Genomic DNA, 13,073 nt, shown 5'->3' with positions numbered 1-13,073 from the left:
GTCAGGTGCCAGCCAGGCTACCTGAGCTTCTTAACCCTTTACAGGTAAAAGGATTTTGGTGTCTCTGGCCAGGAGGGATTTTACAGGATTGTACACAGGAGGGCTGTTCCCTTCCCTTTATAGTTATGACACTGGCTATTTAAACAAGTACATGGCACCTTATCTGGGTGAAGCTGAACAGTGAAGCTGAGTCTAACATATGCTCTACATGACAATTTTGATCACTACACATAGAAGCTGTTTAGCTAAGCTGCTACCCAGCATCATCGTAGAATCGTAGATTCACAGAATATCAGGGTTGGAAGAGACCGCAGAGATCATCTAATTCAACCCCCTGCTCAAAGCAGGACCAACCCCAACTAAATCATCCCAGCCAGGGCTTTGTCAAGGTGAGCCTTACAAACCTCTAAAGAAGGAAATTCCACCACCTCCCTAGGTAACCCATTCCAGCGCTTCACCACCCTCCTAGTGAAATAGTGTTTCCCAATATCCAACGTAGACCTCCCCCAATATTCATAAATGATCTGGAGAAAGGTGTAAAGAGTGAGGTGGCAAAATTTTCAGATAATAAACTACTCAAGATAGTTAAGTCCCAAGCAGACTGCAAAGAGCTACAAAAAGATCTTTCAAAACTGGGCAACTGGGCAACAAAATGGCAAATCCCAACTGTACATATAAAAGGATATGGTCTAAATTAGCTCTTACCACTCTAGAAAGAGATCTTGGAGTCATTGTGGATAGTTCTCTGAAAACATCCACTCATTCTGCAGCGACACTCAAAAAAGCTAACAGAATATTGGGAATCATTAAGAAAGGAATAGATAATAAGTCAGAAAATATCTTATTGCCTCTATAAATCCATGATACAGCCACATCTTGAATACTGCGTGCAGATGTGGTCCAGGGCCTCCCAGGGGGGGGGCAAAGGGGGCAATTTGCCCCGGGCCCCGGGCTCCGCAGGGGCTCCCAAGAGAATAGCGGAGGCTCCCGCCTCCGCCCCTCTCCTGGAGCCTCAGCGCTTGATGTCTCCGGCGGAGCCCCTGAGCCCCGCCCTGCTCAGAGCCGCGTGGTGAGGGGGCGGGGCTGGGAGCTCCACTCCCTCCGCTCGGCGTGGAGCTCCCAGACCCGTCCCCTCACCACGCGGCTCTGAGCAGAACGGAGCTCAGGCCCCGCCGGCCACACGCTGCCGCTGTTCCGGCGAGGCGCTGAGACTCCGGGCGAGAAGGGAGCTGGGGGTAAGAGGCTGGGGCTGGGGCCGGGGGGAAGTGGGACCCGCCGCCGAAGCGCAGCCCGGTCTTCGATGGTGGGGGGCCCTTCCGTTCCGGAACCCGCCGCCGAAGTGCCCCGAAGACCTGCGGTGGGGACCCGCCCCGCCGCGCCGGCTTCGGGTTCCGCTTCGGCGGTAATTCGGCGGCGGGGGGCCCCCGCCGTGGGTCTTCGGGGCACTTCGGCGGCGAGTCCCGGAACGGAAGGGCCCCCCGCCGCCAAAGACCCCGGGCCCCCGGAATCCTCTGGGCAGCCCTGATGTGTTCACCCCATCTCAAAAAAAGATATATTGGAATTGGAAAAGGATCAGAAAAGATCAAGAAAAAATCTTAGAGCATGCAACAGATGCTGTAGACGTAGAGATTAATAAGACTGGAACTTTTCAGCTTGGAAAAGAGGCTACTAAGCGGGGGTATGATTGAGGTCTATAAAATCATGACTGGTGTGGAATAGGTTAGTAAGGAAGTGTTATTTACTACTTTTCATACCAGAAGAACTAGGGATCACCAAATGAAATTAATAGGCAACAGGTTTAAACAAACAAATGAAAATATTTCTTCACACAATGCAGTCAACCTGTGGAATTCTTGGCCAGAGGATGTTGTGAAGGCCAAGACAGAGAGTTCAAAAAATAACTGTATAAATTCATAGCTCACAGGTCCACTGCTGGCTATTAGGGTGTCCCTAACCTCTGTTTGCCAGAAGCTGGGAATGGGCGACAGCAGATGGATCACTTGATGATTCCCTGTTCTGTTCATTCCCTCTGGGGCACCTGCCATTGGCCACTGTTAGAAGACAGGACACTGGGCTGGATGGATGTTTGGTCTGACCCAATCTGGCCGTTTATGTATCTTTATGTTCTTTATGTAGTGAACACCAATGGTCCAAGGACTGACTCCTGGGGGACACTGCTCTTTACCTATCTCCATGTGGAAAACTGACCCTTTGTTCGTACACTTTGTTTCCTATCTTTTCATGGAAGTGCCTGTCAATGCTTTCAGGATCATCTAATGATCCTTAATTTTATTTAACGACAAGGCTTTCTTATCTGAATCCCTCTTCCTCTGTTTATAAACAAACTCCCTGCCTGAAAGGATGAAGCTGGGAGCAGCCCAGAACCCATCACGTTCCACACTCAACCCGTGTTGCAGCTAAGAGCCCCCTCTGGGGGTGGGGCGTGCGCTGTGAGGAGACTTCAGGTAGGAAAATTAGAGGTGGGGGGGTAGTGCCCCGGCTAGCTCCCCTAAATGGCACCTCTGCCCAGCTTGGCTCTTGCTGCTCCCAGGCTGGGATGGGAGCTGCTGCCACCTGAAAAGGAGCCTGCCCCGGAAGACCAGGGGCTGGCTTGGGTTAATGACCCGATGCCTCCCCCTGTCCTGCAAGAACTGGACACTGCCAGGTTCCATTTCCGACTTTCTGGTTTAAAACTGTACCTGGGAACCCTAAATGACACCCAGACACAGAAGCCAAAAAACAGACTGTACAGGCAAAAATGTGATTGGGTGCACATTTATTTCTTAGCCAACATTGTAGATAGCCAGGTTCAACTAGGACAAGTACAGCTGGGTGTGTCCCTGTCTGTCAAAAGCTGCATAAGTGCAAGACCTGGAGAGGATTGCAGCTTGTCACAGCCTCACAGTGTCAGTGGGGGCTCAGACTGGTAAACCAGAGGGCTTGGCGGTAAACCCAGTTCCAGGGTGCACCCTGCAGAAGTCCATCACACCCAGCCAGCGAACAGGCCCTACCAGATCGTGAGTCCATTTCCTGTTTGTATTGCACACTGTTACTGATGGAGCGACCGTTGTTAGAGCCGGGAAATCAGAACTCCTGGGTTCTGTCTGTTATTTTCTCTGTGACTTTGGCCAACTCATGTCTCCCTGCACCTCAGTTTACCAATGGGTATAATGGGGATATGGATGTATTCATAGTGACTTTCCTTTGCTAGGTGTTTTGAAGATCCTTCAGTTAAAGTTTCTGCGCTGTCTGATGATAATTACTGTTGAGAATTACTGATCTCTTACCCCTTAGCCACAGCCCCATGTGCCAGCAGAAAGTGTTCATGTCTCCCATCAGGTATCTTTTTCCAGCTCTGTCTGTCTCCTATTTACCTATCTATCCTGGGCATTTACACAGTGTTAGACCCTATGAGACCTAGGCATTAGCCCTAGTTTTCTTAGTAATCAACTATAATTTTTAAATATACACAATTACCGAGAACAGGTAATTCCTCTCTGACTCGGTGAAGAGCCCAAGGGGTCTCAAATCCCTCTGGGAAGGTCCCTTAATTATTATTTACTGCTAACGCTGGATAAAAAACACAAAAGCGCGGACATGGAGACAGATTGTTTCGGTAGAGTGTCTCTAGTCTCCAGCCTCTTTGCATCCAGATGCCACTTCTCCCCGAGAGGCTGAGCAAACCCCTCTGGGGTTGCAATGAGCTATATTATAAGTGGTGCACACCCCTGTCAGCTCTCGGCGTTGGATGCTGCTGCACATGCTGGGGTGAGAAAGGTGCAGGACACAGCCACTGGAGGGTGATTCCCAGCAAAGATGCTTCCATCTCAGAAATCACAGGTACCATCTCTCTCTGTTCGACATGTGCAGTGCAAGGTGCTCATGATGGGACAGAGACTAGGTCTATAGTCATTTCCACTCTGCACAGGCATTAAACATCCCAGAGCCCTTTCCACAGCGGGTGAGTTTGCTCCAGTATCATGGGCCAAAATGTTGCTAGGGCTCCTCACTAGAATAAATATAACAATTTTTCAGCGTGGGCAAGACATTATTTCTCCTACTGCAGTCCAGAAGTTGGCTGAATCATTATGACTTAAACTTTCAAAATGCAATTCTGCTGGATGCAGACAACCAGCATGGGAAATTTCAATAAAAACAGTTAATGTTCGGCAAATGCATACGCATCTTTAAATGGGGTCTTTTCCTTGAAATCGTCAGATAGCCTTACTTAACTGGAATGCCGCCAGCATCATTTACACAGGCCAATCCATTTGTGAATCCCTTTCAGCTAAGCTCTTTGCTCCACTAAAAGCTGTGCTAAGGAGTTCCACAGGCCAAATATATTTTATGTAAACAGTTTTCTTTTATCAGTTTTATATGTTCAGATTTGCAATGTAATTGAATGTTTCCTTGTTCATGTTTTATGAGCTAGCGTAAATATAAATGCCTGATCTACTTCCTTTATCGATCGATTCATAATATTCAGTGTCAGAAGGGACCATTAGATCATTCAGTCTGACCTCCTGTATAATGCCTGCCATTACATTTCTCACAGTTACTCCAGTATTGAGCTCCATAACTTGTGTTTCGTGAAGACCTGGTCTACACTAGGATTTTATATCATGGAATCATAGAGCCACAAGGTTAGAAGGGGCCACGAGTATCAGCTAGTCCAACCCCTACCAAGATACAGGATTTATTGTGTCTAAACCATCCAAGACAGATGCCTGTCCAGCCTCCTTTGGAAAACCTGCAGTGAAAGACTTTTCTCAACCTGCCTGCGCTCTGCGGCAAGAAATAACAGCTTTCCTCCATTTTTATAGCAACCTTTCAAGTATCCCAATACCACTGTCATGTCCCCGCTTAATCCCTCTTTTCCAAACTAAACATACCCAGTTCCTTCAGCCTTTGCTTCTATGATTTTCTTTCCATCCTGTGGCTCATCTTTTTTGCTCCCCTCTGGATCCTTTCCAGTTTCTCTCACCTTCTGCAGCCTCCGATCACTTTTGTGTCTCTTTTCTGCATCCTCTCCAATTTTCCAATATCCTTTTTAAATGTAGACCCCGAGACTGGGCGTGGTTGGTTTCACCAGTGCCATGTGTAGAGGTAAACTCCTTCCCCTGCTCCAACTCAACACTCTCCCGGTTATGCATATAAGTATTACATTTGCTCTTTTGGCCACAGTATCGCACTGGAAGCTCATGATGAATTTGTTTCCACAGTGACCAATAAATCCATTACAGGGTCCCTGCGTTCCATAATACAGTGCTGTAGTCATAGACTCACAGAAGATTAGGGTTGGAAATAGTGAAATAGTGTTTCCTAATATCCAACCTAGACCTTCCCACTGTGCCTTGAGACCATTGCTCCTTGTTCTGTAATCTGCCACCACGGAGAACAGCCAAGCTTCATCCTCTTTAGAACCCCCTTTCAGGTAGTTGAAAGCAGCTATCAAATCCCCCCTCACTCTTCTCTTCTGCAGACTAAGCAATCCCAGTTCCCTCAGCCTTTCCTCATAAGTCATGTGCTTCAGCCTCCTGATAATTTTCATTGCCCTTCGCTGGACTCTCTCCAATTTGGCCACATCCCTTCTGTAGTGGGGGGACCAAAACTGGACACAGTACTCCAGATGAGGTCTCACCACTGCCGAATATAGGGGAACGATCACGTCCCTTCATCTGCTGGCAATGCTCCTACTAATGCAGCCCAATATGCTGTTAGTCTTCTTGGCAACAAGGGCACACTGCTGACTCATATACAGCTTCTCATCCACTGTAACCCATAGGTCCTTTTCTGGAGAACTGCTGCTTAGTCAGTCGGTCCTCAAACTGTAAGGGATTCTTCTGTCCTAAGTGCAGGATTCTGCACTTGTCCTTGTTGAACCTCATCAGATTTCTTGTGACCCAATCCTCCAATTTGTCTAGGTCACTCTGGACTCTATCCCTACCCTACAGCATATTGACCTCTTCCCCCCAATTTAGTGTCATCTGCAAATTTGCTGTGGGCACAAATAATCCCATCATCCAGATCATTAATTTAGATGTTGAAGAAAATTGGCCCCACGACCGACCCCTGGGGCACTCCGCTTGACACCAGCTGCCAACTAGACATTGAGCCATTGATCACTACCCACTGACCCCAACAATCTAGCCAGCTTTTTTCTACCTTATAGTCCATTCATCCAATTCATACTTTTTAAATTGCTGGCAATAATACTGTGGGAGACAGTATCAAAATCTTTGCTAAAGTCGAGTTATCACATCCACTGCTTTCCCCATAACCACAAAGTCAATTATGTCATCATAGAAGACAATTGGGTGGGTCAGGCATGACTTGCCCTTGGTGAATCCATGCTGACTGTTCCTGATCACCTTCCTCTCCTCCAAGTGTTTCCTTGAGGACCTGCCCTATGATTTTTCCAGGCACTGGGGTGAGGTTGACCCGTCTGGTAGTTTCCTGGGTTTTCCTTCTTCTATATTTGCCTTTTTTTTCCAATTGTCAGGGACCTCCCCCGGTCATCACAAGTTTTCAAAGATAATGGCCAATGGCTCTGCAATCACATAAGCCAATTCACTCAACATGCTCAGATTCAGTAGAGCTGAACCCATGGACTTGTGCATGTCCAGCTTTTTTCAAGTCTTTAACCTGTTCTTTCACCACTGAGGGCTGCTCACCTCCTCCCCATACTGTGCTGCACAGTGCAGCAGTCTGGGAGTTGACCTTGTCTATGAAGACAGAGAAAAAAAGCGTTGAGTACCTCAGCTATTTCCACATCATCTGTCACTAGGTTGCCTCCCCCATCATACGTGGGTCGGGCCTGCATTCCCTGATCTGAGAGGATCACTTTGCATTTGATTATATTTAAATGTTTTGTTTGCATGGGCCAGCTCACCCAAGTCTCCAGATCAATCGGTGTGCCTGCCCTGGCCTCCTCATTCTGACCACTCTGCCAATCATTGCATTGTCCACAAATTTTATCTGCAGTGATTTTCAATTTGCTTCTAGATCCTTGATGAAAATATTAAATACCATTGGGTTTGGAGCTGCTCCCTGCAGAACCCCAGTAGAATCAGCCCATTTGCTGACAATGGCACATTGTCAAATGTTTTCTGAGATCTATGAGTTAACCAGATTTTTGTGCATTTAATATGTGCTCTACTGATATTGTATAGTGTTCATAATTTTATCTGTCTATTTTCCCCTACTGAAGCAAATGCCTCAGAGAAATCAAAGTCTGTTCCATCTGCTTGATTCCCTTCATCAACCAAACATATATTTTCATAATTTGCCTTTGTGTGTGTGTGTGTGTGTCTTTGCTGCTGCCTGATTGCATACTTCTAGTTTCGAGTGAGGTGTGTGGTTCTTTAGTCAGTTCATAACTGTGGTGTGGGTGCAGCAACAGTGAGAGCAATGAACTGTTGGTAGCTATCCCATAGTTCACCTCACCACCTTGTACCGATAGGTGTTGTGGGAAGACAGAGCAGATTGCAACACATCATGGAACTGAGCTCAATTACCCATGATGCATTGCTTTATGTCCCAGCATTCCATGTTTTCCCATCTCCAGTTCACAAAATTTTTAACACCCCTTGTTTTCTGCTCAACTTGCCATCTCTCTTATCAGGCATGTATCCCATGCTGCTCCCCACTGATCTGCTAGCTGTTAGTAGCACATCACAAATTGCAGTGGAATGAATCTTGAAGTTGCAAAGGCAATAGGAGTCACCATTGCCTGACATGCTGTCTGACATGGATAGCAACAGCATTAGAGTGCTTTTGGCATTCACGGAAAAGCTGAACAGGTTGGAACATTGCTTTTGGGGTTGGGGAACCAGCACGGAATGGTGGGATCACATCATTATGCAGGTCTGGGATGAGGAGCAGTGGTTTCGGAACTTTAGGCTGCAGAAAGCCATCTTTCTGGAAGGGTGTGTTGAGCTCATCCCATGTCTGCCGTGCAAGGACACACAAATGAGAGCTGCCCTCTTGATGGAGAAGCACTTGGCGGTCAAGAGTGGAAGCTGGTGACACCAGGCTACTACTGGTCAGTTGCAAATCAATTTGGAGTCGGGAAATCAGCCACTGGGGCTGTGTTAAGGCAGGTGTGCAGGGCCATTTATCACATCCTGCTATGAAGGACTGACTCTTGGCAACGTGCATGAAATTGTGGATGACTTTGCAGAAATGGGTTTCCTTAACTGCGAAGGGCAGATAGATGGCATGCATATTCCAAATTTGGCACCAGACCACCTTGTGATGGAGTGCATCAGTTGGAAAGGGTTATTCTCCATTGTGTTGCAGGTGCTCATAGATCACCGAAAGCTCTTCATTGACATCTCTGTGGGGTGCTCCAGAAAAGTGCATGACGCACGAGTCTTCAGGAATACCGGGCTTTACCGAAAGCTGCCAGTGAGGACTTTCTTTCCAGACAAGGAAATCCCCTCAGCAGATGTCGACATGCCTATAGTGATCCTGGGATACCTGGCATACCCCTTAATGCCATGGCTCATGAAGCCGTACATGGGAAACCTGGATAGTACTAAGGGGCATTTCAACAATAAGCTGAGTAGGTGCAGAATGATCATCGAATGTGCATTTGGCAGATTAAAGGCACGGTTGTGATGCCTTTATGCTAGGTTAGACCACAATGAGGATAATATTCTATGGTCATAGCCACATATTGCATGTTGCATAATATTTGCAAAGGAAAGGGTGAAAAAATTGCTTAGGAGTGGACTGCTGAGGCAGAATGCTTGGCTGCTGATTTTGAGCAGCCACCTACCAAGGCTATTAGAGGGGCACAACAGGGGGCAATTTGAATCAGGGAGGTTTCAAGGCAACGCACTGAAGATGAAGACCAGTAATGTTTGTTGCTGAGCTTGGGATTGTAGTGCATAATGAAGCCCAGTTTTCATAGGGTAGGACCCAGTTCTGATTGTTCAGGCCATGAATGCAGTGTAAGGAAATGATAAAAATGCTTCTTTGTTTGCTGCTGCCATATGCTGTCATAACTTCCATGGAAACAAATAAAGAGCGCTTATTATTGTAGCCAAAAAAACCCACAACACTATGAGCTCACAAACAGACACACATACATTCTTGGCCGGGGTGGAGGTACCAGAGGAGGGATGAATTTTAGAATTAAGCATAAGCCCAGCTGTCGTTTGAAAAGCTGTTTGTGGGGGTGTAGTTTAGGGGAAAGCTTGAAGTCCCAGAAATCAGAAATGAATGTGCGGGTGGAATTTGGTGAGGGCATGGGGAAGAGTTCTGAATGTTCTGAAGGGGAAGGCAGACATGCATGTTCTCAGTGTAGAGGGTTACAAGGGACTGCAGCATGTTGGTTTGCTGCTCCAAAGCTTGTATCAGCCTCTCTGTTGCATCCCTCATTTATGCCTCATTTTCTTTTCTTTCCTTCTTGTAGCTTTCCCTCCACAGCCTGTATTCCATCTTGTCTATATCAGAGTACTGCTGCGCCTCCCAGAACATATCTTCCTTGCCCCATCTTGGGCACTTTCTTATCCAGCGGAGATGCTCGGCTGGAGTGGAGGGCGTGCCTCCTTTCAAAGACATATCTGGTGAACCACAAGTAACAATAAACAGAAGCATTATTGTTAATTACACATACAGCATTGAAATGTAACATTAAAATACTCCGCTGGTAACACACCAATCATTTTCTGGCTGACCCTTGATAAGCACACAGACCAGCAAAAACTGCCAGGATGGTGAGTGTACCCAGCACCGGGGAACATTGTGCATGGGAAAAAGCAATGTGAGAGGGGTCGCGAGGCACTTATCATGGGACAACACTATAACGTTTCCCACCCATTCCCACAGGAGCGGGTCATTGTGGCAGATATCTCTCTCCTGAGGGGAAGCAAAGAAGCAAGGTTTCATCTAGTACATACTTGCAGTTTCCAGCCCAGTCCCTATGCTTCTCACCTATTCTTCCCCAAGTAATTGCAGAATGGGGTGGGAAAGTGTCACTCAATGCTGGAAGGAAGAAAGCAGCTCTGCCAAGGACCCTCAGCACAGGATAGCTGAGTACCTGAAGGAAAGTTTCCTAGAAATTTCCCTGGAGGAATCCTGTGAAATCTCCGTGTGCTTCGGCAGCCTGCCCCCCACACTGCCTAGCTGCACAGGGAAATGCCCAGCACAGAGAAACTCAGCCAGCCTTGTACATTTCTCTGTCCTCAACCAACCTCCATACTTCAGGGGTCTATTTTCCTGCTTCTGGCTCACCTGATTGCGACTGCCCAGACTGGCTGCACACCTCTGGAGTGGAGAACAGCTCCTGACAGGACAAAGCACTGGGCGAACCCAGCATGGGCTCCACATCTTCTAATGACTCCATCTCTTTATCAGTGACTTTCTCCTGTGGGTTGAGACCAATTTCCATCGTCTCGAGACCCACCAAAATATCTACAGGGCTCCTGGCTATGGAGGTGGTGCCACAGATGGGGATAGCGTCCAATTCCTTATAAAAATGGCAGGTCTGGGGAGCAGCACTGGAGTAACCTTTTGCCTCCATTGCCCTCTGGTACACGGCATTCAAGGTACATAGAACTCAGCTCCTTCACCTTTCCTGTGCACTGCAGCGTGTTCTGGTCACAGCTCTTTTCTTACACTCTGCATGAAACATGCCCATTGGTATCGATATTCCTACAGCTGGAGCATAACTGGGACCACACAGCCTCCTCTCCCCAAATTCTGAGCAGATCCGGCAGCTCCACAGTGGCCCAAGCAGGAGAGCATTTGCTTCGTGGAGCCGCAATGGTCACCTGAGAACAGGCAGTGTGAAGTCTCCATGCCAAAGAGGAAGGGGAATTTCAAAATTCCCAAGCCTTTAAATGGGGATGGGCAGAGGGTGTTTACCTTGGTGCAGGGCAGAGGAGTTGAAGCTGCTGAAAACAGGGGTCAGGATGGGCATTGTGAGACACTTTCAGGAGGCCAATTACACTGATAAAATCAAGCGCAAATGTCTACGCTGGCGCAGCAGCAACAAAACTTTTGCGTAATAAACCTTCCAACTCTTGTCAAGGTGATTTTATGATGTCACTGAAACAGAGGAGTTCCATCATAGAAAGTGGATTTGCAGTGTGTACACTGCCACTGTTTCTTCACCTACAGTTGCTTTTTCATGAAAAAACTTGACAGTGTAGAGAAGGCCTAAGGAACAATGATGGTTAAACAGTATCCACCATCATGTTTCCTGCTGGTGTCTATTAAGGTTTCCCATGCCACAATGTGTAAGAATTATTGAGGAAGGGAGCACTATAAAATACGGAATTCTGATTAGTAGGTTCATGTCATCATAATTCATTTATCTAAAAAATGAAAATTTCATTTTTCAGTGTGTGAGGAGTGACCAATCTGCTTTACCCATAAGAACAGCCTCCAGTAGTGCATGCAGTGTCTCAGATTAACATTGTGCTTCCATACAGGTATTTGTACTGTGACCATCAGCCTGGGGACATACAGGAAGTCAGTGGAACATGCGGTACATGCAGGAGACACCGTCTGCCTCAGAGTTGGACACCTTCTCCCCTACTCCATGTCAGATTCCAACACAACCGACTTCACCAACCCCCCCGCCTTCATCCTGCAGGGCATTCCTGGCCTGGAGGCAGCCCATGTCTGGATCTCCATCCCCTTCTGCACCATGTACGTCATAGCGATCTTGGGGAACTTCACCATCCTGTTCATTGTGAAGTCGGAGCAGAGCCTCCATGTTCCCATGTACTATTTCCTCTGCATGCTGTCCGTCAGCGACCTGGTCCTGTGCATGTCCACCCTGCCCAAAATGTTGAGCATTTTCTGGTTCAAATCCAGGGAGATCGATTTCAGTGCCTGCCTCACCCAGATGTACTTCGTTCATTGCGTCTCAGTGATAGAGTCTGGCATCTTTGTGGCCATGGGTTTTGATCGCTACGTGGCCATCTGCCATCCCCTGAGACATTCCACCATCCTGACAAATCCTGTGGTGGCCAAGATTGGCCTGGCCATTGTGCTGCGTGGCAGCATAGTCATACTACCCTTTCCCTTGCTGACGAGACAGTGGCCATATTGCAGAACCAACGTCATCCCCCAGTCTTACTGTGGGCATATGGCCGTGGTGAAGTTGGCCTGCGCTGACATCAGCGTCAATAGTTACTATGGCCTTTTTGTGCTTTTCTGTGTGTTGGGTCTGGACGCAATTTTTATTTCCATGACCTATGTCCAGATCCTCAGGGTCATCTTCAGCCTCCCCACAAACGATGCCCGGTTCAAGGCTTTTGGGACCTGCGGCTCCCACCTCTTTGTCATTTTAGCCTTTTATATCCCAGGTCTCATCTTCTCTCTCATGTATAGATTTGCCCAGAATGTGCCCCTGCATTTCCAAGTTCTCTTTCCCAACGTGTACCTCTTTATTCCCCCCATGCTAAACCCCATCATCTATGGGGTAAGGACCAAACAGATCCGGGACAGGCTGCTCTGGCTCTTTACTCATAAAGAGGCCTAAAGTTTTCTCCTGGTGCTCTGGCTCTGAGATTCAGTTACAGTTCAGAGCTGGCTGGTGACATGGTGCTGGTCCCTCTCCCCTGAAACACTGACTGCACAGTCAAAAGGACATTAAATCGTTTACTGGCCTTACTCTGCAGCATCTGCATGACAAACGGAGGAGTCAGTCTGGGTACAGCTCATTAACTCCCAGGGTTGCCACCTTTCTAATTTTGGGTAAGTGGACACCTGAGAACCTGCACTCTGCCCCACCTATTCTCCAAGTCCTTGCCCCCTGCCAGCTGCCCCACACCTTTCCACAAGGCCCCTCCCACTCTCCCGCCTATAACTACAAGGCCCCACTCCCTTATCCACGTCTTCCTCCAGGCCCTGCCTCACTTCTGCCTCTTCCTCCAAAGTGCCACTCCTGTTGCTTGCTCCTCAGCTCCCCCGCCCCGGCATTTACTGGATTATCTCCACCTCCCTCCGCCCCTGCCCCCCAGCTGGGATCCCTCTGCTCTGGGGCTGGGACGGGAGCTGCTGCAGCCTGACAAGGAGCCTGTAGTGAGTACAGTGAGGACACAGTGCTGGGG

General features: G+C 47.9%; 1 protein-coding gene across 1 annotated transcript; it reads left to right on the top strand.

Annotated features, from left to right (window-relative positions):
- Nucleotides 1-11,554: 11,554 nt before the first annotated feature.
- Nucleotides 11,555-12,490, top strand: LOC120401054 (olfactory receptor 52R1-like; the record flags this gene model as incomplete). Its single annotated transcript, XM_039530604.1, has 1 exon — nucleotides 11,555-12,490. A coding segment is annotated over exon 1 (936 nt), but the record flags the coding sequence as incomplete, so codon positions are not given.
- Between the last annotated feature and the right edge of the window lie 583 nt (nucleotides 12,491-13,073).

The sequence above is a fragment of the Mauremys reevesii genome, linkage group 1 (genome assembly GCF_016161935.1).
Source record: "Mauremys reevesii isolate NIE-2019 linkage group 1, ASM1616193v1, whole genome shotgun sequence".
Taxonomy (NCBI): domain Eukaryota; kingdom Metazoa; phylum Chordata; order Testudines; family Geoemydidae; genus Mauremys; species Mauremys reevesii.
This window is presented reverse-complemented; position numbering and strand designations above follow the sequence as displayed.